Source organism: Ostrea edulis, chromosome 8 (genome assembly GCF_947568905.1).
Source record: "Ostrea edulis chromosome 8, xbOstEdul1.1, whole genome shotgun sequence".
Taxonomy (NCBI): domain Eukaryota; kingdom Metazoa; phylum Mollusca; class Bivalvia; order Ostreida; family Ostreidae; genus Ostrea; species Ostrea edulis.
In genome coordinates, this window is record NC_079171.1 from 8,900,596 (window position 1) to 8,906,595 (window position 6,000).

The 6,000-nt window shown below is 36.3% G+C and overlaps 2 protein-coding genes across 2 annotated transcripts; both read left to right on the top strand.

Annotated features, from left to right (window-relative positions):
- Positions 1 to 3,056: 3,056 nt before the first annotated feature.
- Positions 3,057 to 3,794, top strand: LOC125672842 (tripartite motif-containing protein 45-like). The gene has a single exon (XM_056147433.1). It carries the CDS (start codon positions 3,057 to 3,059, stop codon positions 3,792 to 3,794), a length of 738 nt encoding a protein of 245 aa, XP_056003408.1.
- A 167-nt stretch (positions 3,795 to 3,961) lies between these two features.
- Positions 3,962 to 4,918, top strand: LOC125661058 (uncharacterized). Its single transcript, XM_048892939.2, has one exon. It carries the CDS (start codon positions 3,962 to 3,964, stop codon positions 4,916 to 4,918), a length of 957 nt encoding a protein of 318 aa, XP_048748896.2.
- The last annotated feature ends 1,082 nt before the right edge of the window (positions 4,919 to 6,000 follow it).

The window sequence follows — 6,000 nt, forward strand, 5'->3', positions numbered from 1 at the left end:
GTTATTGTTAATCAGGTTTGCCATTAGATAACTGTTTCACTCCTGAGTTTATTGGATGTTTGTATTGTCATTCATGTATTGTGATAATCTTTTTTTTTTTACCTCTGATAACTGTGAATTAATAATGTAACAGAAATTAACTGCTTCACCTTCGGAAAATCCACAGCTCTATTTAATTTTCATTATTTAAATTCCGTGTCTCTATCTAAACTCCACAGCTCTATTTAATTTTCTCTATTCAAATTCTGGATTTCTATTTGAATCCCACAGTTCTATTTAATTTTCACAATCTAAATCCCGCATCTCTATCTAAATGTCACTGTTATATTCAAATTCCACAGCTCCATTATTTAGAATGGCACGGCCCTATTTAATTTAATTGATTATGCTTTATGCTTATTATACGTTAAATATTTTCAGCAGGACTTGACACAAACAATTAAATGAACGTGTGGATGTCTGATGATGCCTGGACAGGTAATAAAGCTATTAGTGGGTTGTATTTATTTATTCATTTCTTTTTTGTAATATACACAAACAGTACATTTCATAAGAAATACTGTTTATAACATGGCTACAGTGTTCTCAGTTTTGCATTTTAACTCGGACCCTGGTCAACAGGACCGGTCACCAGGTAGAGTTACCGGTCCTGCACCAAAATTGTTCGTCCTACTCGCGACTCAAAATATGAAATATGTGCTGTATAACTTGTCAATCTTTCGCATTATCATTTTTTCATATGGCTGAATCAAATAAAATTATCTCCATTTTCCAAAATTCTTCTTTCAAAAATGATAAGAGTGGTCAGCTCAAGGCCATTAATAATTACATCAATCTCTTTGAAAAACTCTGGAAGTTTACAACTACATGTAGAATATAATTATATTCATTATAAGAGTCATAATACCTTCTGTTTTAAACTGGAGACACATAAAATCGTGTTTCAAAGGAGAGTGGGGAATGGGGAAGTCGGAAACTTTGCCTGCTTAAAATTCCTTATAAACAATTAAAAATGGCCGAGTTTCGAAATCTTAAATTGTGGGCGCATGGGATGGGGAAATAAAGGGGATTTGAAGACTTCATGAACTAAAACAGCTAAAATTTTACCTGAATATCATACTATTTCAGTGTAAATGAAATTATACATTTTCTAAAAGAAAATGATATAGCTTAATTATCTTTGCATTTTGCTGATAAACAAAAATAATGGAGCGATAAGCATTATTGAGTAAACACGACAAGTCGACAGTAATTACGGACACTTGCAGGTTGCTCGATAGATAATGCACAGATGTTAGAAATAACTTGTGTACGTGGTCAGTGGGTAAGGATGCACTAACTGACCACCGGGGTCAGTTCAGAAATAAGTAGCTTCTCACATAGAGTCAGGGAGATGAGGATGCTGAATTCCCATATTAGGATAAGCGTTATTTAAGAATAATAATAGGTGGAATAAAAACGCGCGCAAGGCGAACAGTCGTCAGAATTCCTTGGCTAAATTCTGACGAAGTCTTGCTGTTTTTAGGTGCTGAGGACGCTATACATCAAAGTTAACGGGTTAGACTTTTCGCATTCGAATTGAGATTGGTTCAGTGGTCATCGCTAAAGGAATTTATTTAGTTTATAATCCATAAAGGGAGACTGAACTTGTATTAATTCCATTGACCTAAGACCCTCTAATTATAAAGAATACCCAGAATACAGAAAATTCATAAATATCATAACAAGAGAATAAACGCTATTATATAAACTTCAAATCCTCAAATCAGTGGCGAAGGGGTTGGGGGTACTCAGACTTCGCTACATGGGTTAAATTCATAACTTTCCAGCACATATTATCATTCACTACTGCCATCAAAATATGGAATTTGGAGACTAGAGGTAGCAGTCCCAATACATCTTTATTTCCTATGTAGGGGAAAAAGATTTGAAATTTCAATTTATACTTTAAAAATAAACAATTTTGATTGTGCTCTTTCTAACTGTAGAATAGATCCCCAGTATCCCTTGCTTGTCGTAAGAGGCGACTAAATGGGGCGGTCCTTCGGATGAGACCGCAAAAACCGAGGCGCCGTGTCACAGCAGGTATGGCACAATAAAGATCCCTCCCTGCGCAAAAACTGTAATCGCCGAGCATAAACCTAAATTTTGCAACACTTCACCGGCAGTGGTGACGTCTCCATATGAGTGAAATATTCTCGAGAGGACGTTAAACAATATTTAATCAATCAATCAGTCTAACTGATCTTGCTATTTAAATCAATATGAATATTTGCTCCTGGGTTAATGTTAGAAGTGGAAGTATTTGTTTTTGTGCAATAGGGAAGCTCCACCTCAATGCAATTTTGTACACCCACATTCTGTCTTTAAAATGAAGGAATTTGTCATTTCGTTCTCCGGTTCGAGATGAGTTCTTATTCAGCCGAACACTTATCTAATCTATGTGTGCCTGTTATGTACATGTATGTTTCTCCTTAACCACAGGGTCACAGTCAGATAATTTTATAAACTTAAAGCATTTAGGCACGGATCTAGTAAAAATCAATTTCAGGAAGCGAACTCCTCCATCTAAAAAAAAAATCATAATTGAAATTGAATAGTTTGCGAATAAATCTAGTGTTTCTAATTTTGGAATATCAATACATTAATCAACTGTCACCCACGTATCACCGTGTTAAATCATTCTTTATATAAATAGAAACCAAACCTTAACCAGCACCCCGCCCCAAAAAAGGATTAGGCATATTTATGTCCCACATAGCTTTCCATGTCTCTGAATATTCTGCCTACGTCACAGTTTTGTCCCGTTTCTGAAGACATTTTCAGTGTGTGTTTTCTGCACGTCGATGTTGCGGACATTGTATTCTCTATATCTACACGGACAGTGAAATTTATGATTTATGTGCTTTTTGGCATGACAACGTCGACCATCGACTCTTCATTTACAGATGTAAACATAATGTGTTCCATTTGTTTCGAAAAAGAAGTTGAACGCCGAGGTTACGACAAATTCGTCGAATTTGAAATGAAACCGAAAGTTGATTTGTAATATAAAGATGGCAACATCACTAGACAGCTCTTCGATGGAGGATGTTACATTGTGTTCTATATGTTTCGAAAAGTTCAAGTCGCCGAGGTTTTTACCGTGTACACATTCTTTCTGTCACGGGTGTTTATCGTCCTACATCGTGAGCTTGTGTAAATCTACGGAGACTCGTTTAGGATTTAATTGTCCATTATGCCGTGAGTATACGCCCAGTCCTGGCGCCTTCGATGAGCCAGACGAGTGGGCGGGGCTTTTTCCTGTGAATGCAATGTTGAGGAAAATTGTAGACAAATCAGACCAATTGCTTTGTGAGCCATGCTTGAGAGAAAAAGAAGAAGAGGAGGCCTCGGACTACTGCTTTTCATGTTTAGAACATTTATGCAAAATGTGTACGAAGTACCACAGGAAGAATTTGTCGTCACGAGACCACAAAGTATCTCCATTGAATGAACTGAAATCGGCGAACAGAAGATCCATTGTTGATATCTCAAACAGCTGTGCCACGCATAAGGATGAAAAGGTTAGGTTATATTGCTTTGATAACGAACAGCCCTGTTGCGCAATGTGTGGTGGCATGGAACATAGGAAATGTGAGCAGTTTGATACTATTGAAAATGTTGTACGTGTTTTTAAGGAAAGCGGCAAGGTTGACTCCATTATGGATGATGTAAACAAGTGTAAAAGTAAATTAGAAAATGCCAAAAACGAAGAAGAGAAGAATATAACGAAAATTCGGTTGATGAAATGATAGCAAGATCGGAAGAGGATTTTAAAACTCTCCTTGACCACTTGCAGAAATTGCAACAGGAACATATAGAAGAAATATCCAGTTCTCTGAAGAAAAGCAAGGAAAAATTGTAAACATGCATAGGCACCTTAACGGACGGAATACAATGTGCAGAGTATTGCAGCAAAATGTTTGAGCAAGCCAGAATCAGTGAAAATGAAACGGACTTCATGATGAAGTTTCATACGTCAAAAATAACGTACGAACATTTAAAACACGTGAATTTTTCACGAAAGCGCATCATGATTTCCGCAAAAAAAGATCCTATTTTGACGGAAATCGTGGATATGACAGCTCTTTCTGACGTTCACCATACTGAATCCTCTCGTCAACTTTATTTTGATGTTCGAACTGTAGAAATGTCTTTGATAAAGGAATTTAGCATTGATGGGGATGTCGTGTGCGATGGTATATTTCTGTCTAATGGCACTTTTGTGATAGCGGATTACAGAGATGATGGGAAATGCATGTTTTTTGACAAACATTGGGTCCCCAGTATATTTGGTGAAAGTCTTAAGAAACCATTTGGTTTGATAGAAAACGATGAAGAAGTTCTTGTGACTTGCAGCGGCTCAAAAAGTATTGAAGTATTTTCTTCATCAGATTTACAGAAACTTCGAAGTATTCCCATGACTGAATCAGTTTTTGGAATAACAAACCGGAGGGGTGACATATATGTTGCGTGTGGAAAGAAAATCATTAAAATCGATAGCGTGGGTAGGATATTGAAAATATACGATGTAGAAGGGGCAAATAATGTAAATATACTTGCAACAAACACTGGACTTATTGTGTACAGTGATTGGAAAATAGAAAAAGTGACAGCGATAACCGATCAGGGAGACATTGTCTGGAAGTATAAAAATCGTAACCTGAAATGTCCATCTGGAATCGATCAAGACTCTGTCGGTAACATATACGTTACAGGAAGAGATAGCAACAACGTCCACGTGTTGTCTGGAACCGGGGAACTTATTAGGGTGTTCGAAGACATCCCGAGCCCGACCTTCTTTAAATTAATTGAAGAGAGGGCCATTATATGTGCTTTTGATATATCAAAACGCATAAGAGTGTTTAAAGTTTAAGTTTCCCAGGAACATGACATTACATTGATTCTGAACAACAACAGTCCTATTGTATATTGTATTCCTTATAGGAGTTACGAGATTGATCGTGTTTGTTATCTTCACCTTTCCTATAAAATGTTAGCTGCGCTAATGCAGCCCTCTCCGATTCTTTCTTTCTTTCTTTTTGAGGGGGCTACAACTCCTTAGGATTTCCGTAATGGTGCAAATGCGAGAGTGATTCACTCCCGCAACATTTTTGATCATTTTAAACATTTGCTGACTTCCTTTACGTAATTGAAATTATATTCTCTATTTCTTAGTCAATATATGAATTTACAACCTGCAACTTTTCGATGTATTCCAATTTATTGATTCATATTTGTGTGCCATCTTTGATGTACTGAAGTTTCAACTTCGAGTTGTCAAATTATTTGCATATGCCATATAAGGTAGTGTTTACATCAATGGACGAGCACGGAGGTGAAAGCGATTTCGTCGGTATTAAAATATCAAGTTAAAAATCAACAGCAGAGTGTACGTTTTTCGGCCACCACATGATTTGTTCTTTTTTGTCGGAATGACTCAAGTAACTACATTTTCGCGCTGATTGTCAATGTTGAGGTTTTTCAGTAGATTTACTGACGAGATCTCGCGATAATAAGAATGGCATAGCAAACCAAGAATCTTGAATGTTGTAAATATATTTCATTAAAAACACCTTTCTCAAACAATAATCAATCAATCATTCAAACATGCCCAAGCACAAAGTCGGTAGTATTTAGTGTGTAAACAACAGCATTGGATACAAATACAAGGATTTTATTAAAGGTTATTCATTAAAAAAATATTGGCATCATTACGAAGATCTCGTGGACTTCTAGCCCTATCCTGAAAACGTCTGAATAAAAAAGGAGAGGATTAGATTATTGCAGCATATAAAATGTCAAACAATCTATTTAAAACATTCGTTGCTCATCAAAAACACTCAGGACATAGCGAATCAAAGTTGATATTGATAGAAATAAAAACATGTGAATTTGATATTAATCTTTTTTCCCGATTTAACCTTTTCAGAATGATTATCAGGCCCTTCCCTAACC

Coding starts and splice junctions, on each gene's coding strand:
- LOC125672842 (XM_056147433.1), top strand. CDS start 3,057: ATGGCAACATCACTAGACAGCTCTTCGATGGAGGATGTTACATTGTGT.
- LOC125661058 (XM_048892939.2), top strand. CDS start 3,962: ATGTTTGAGCAAGCCAGAATCAGTGAAAATGAAACGGACTTCATGATG.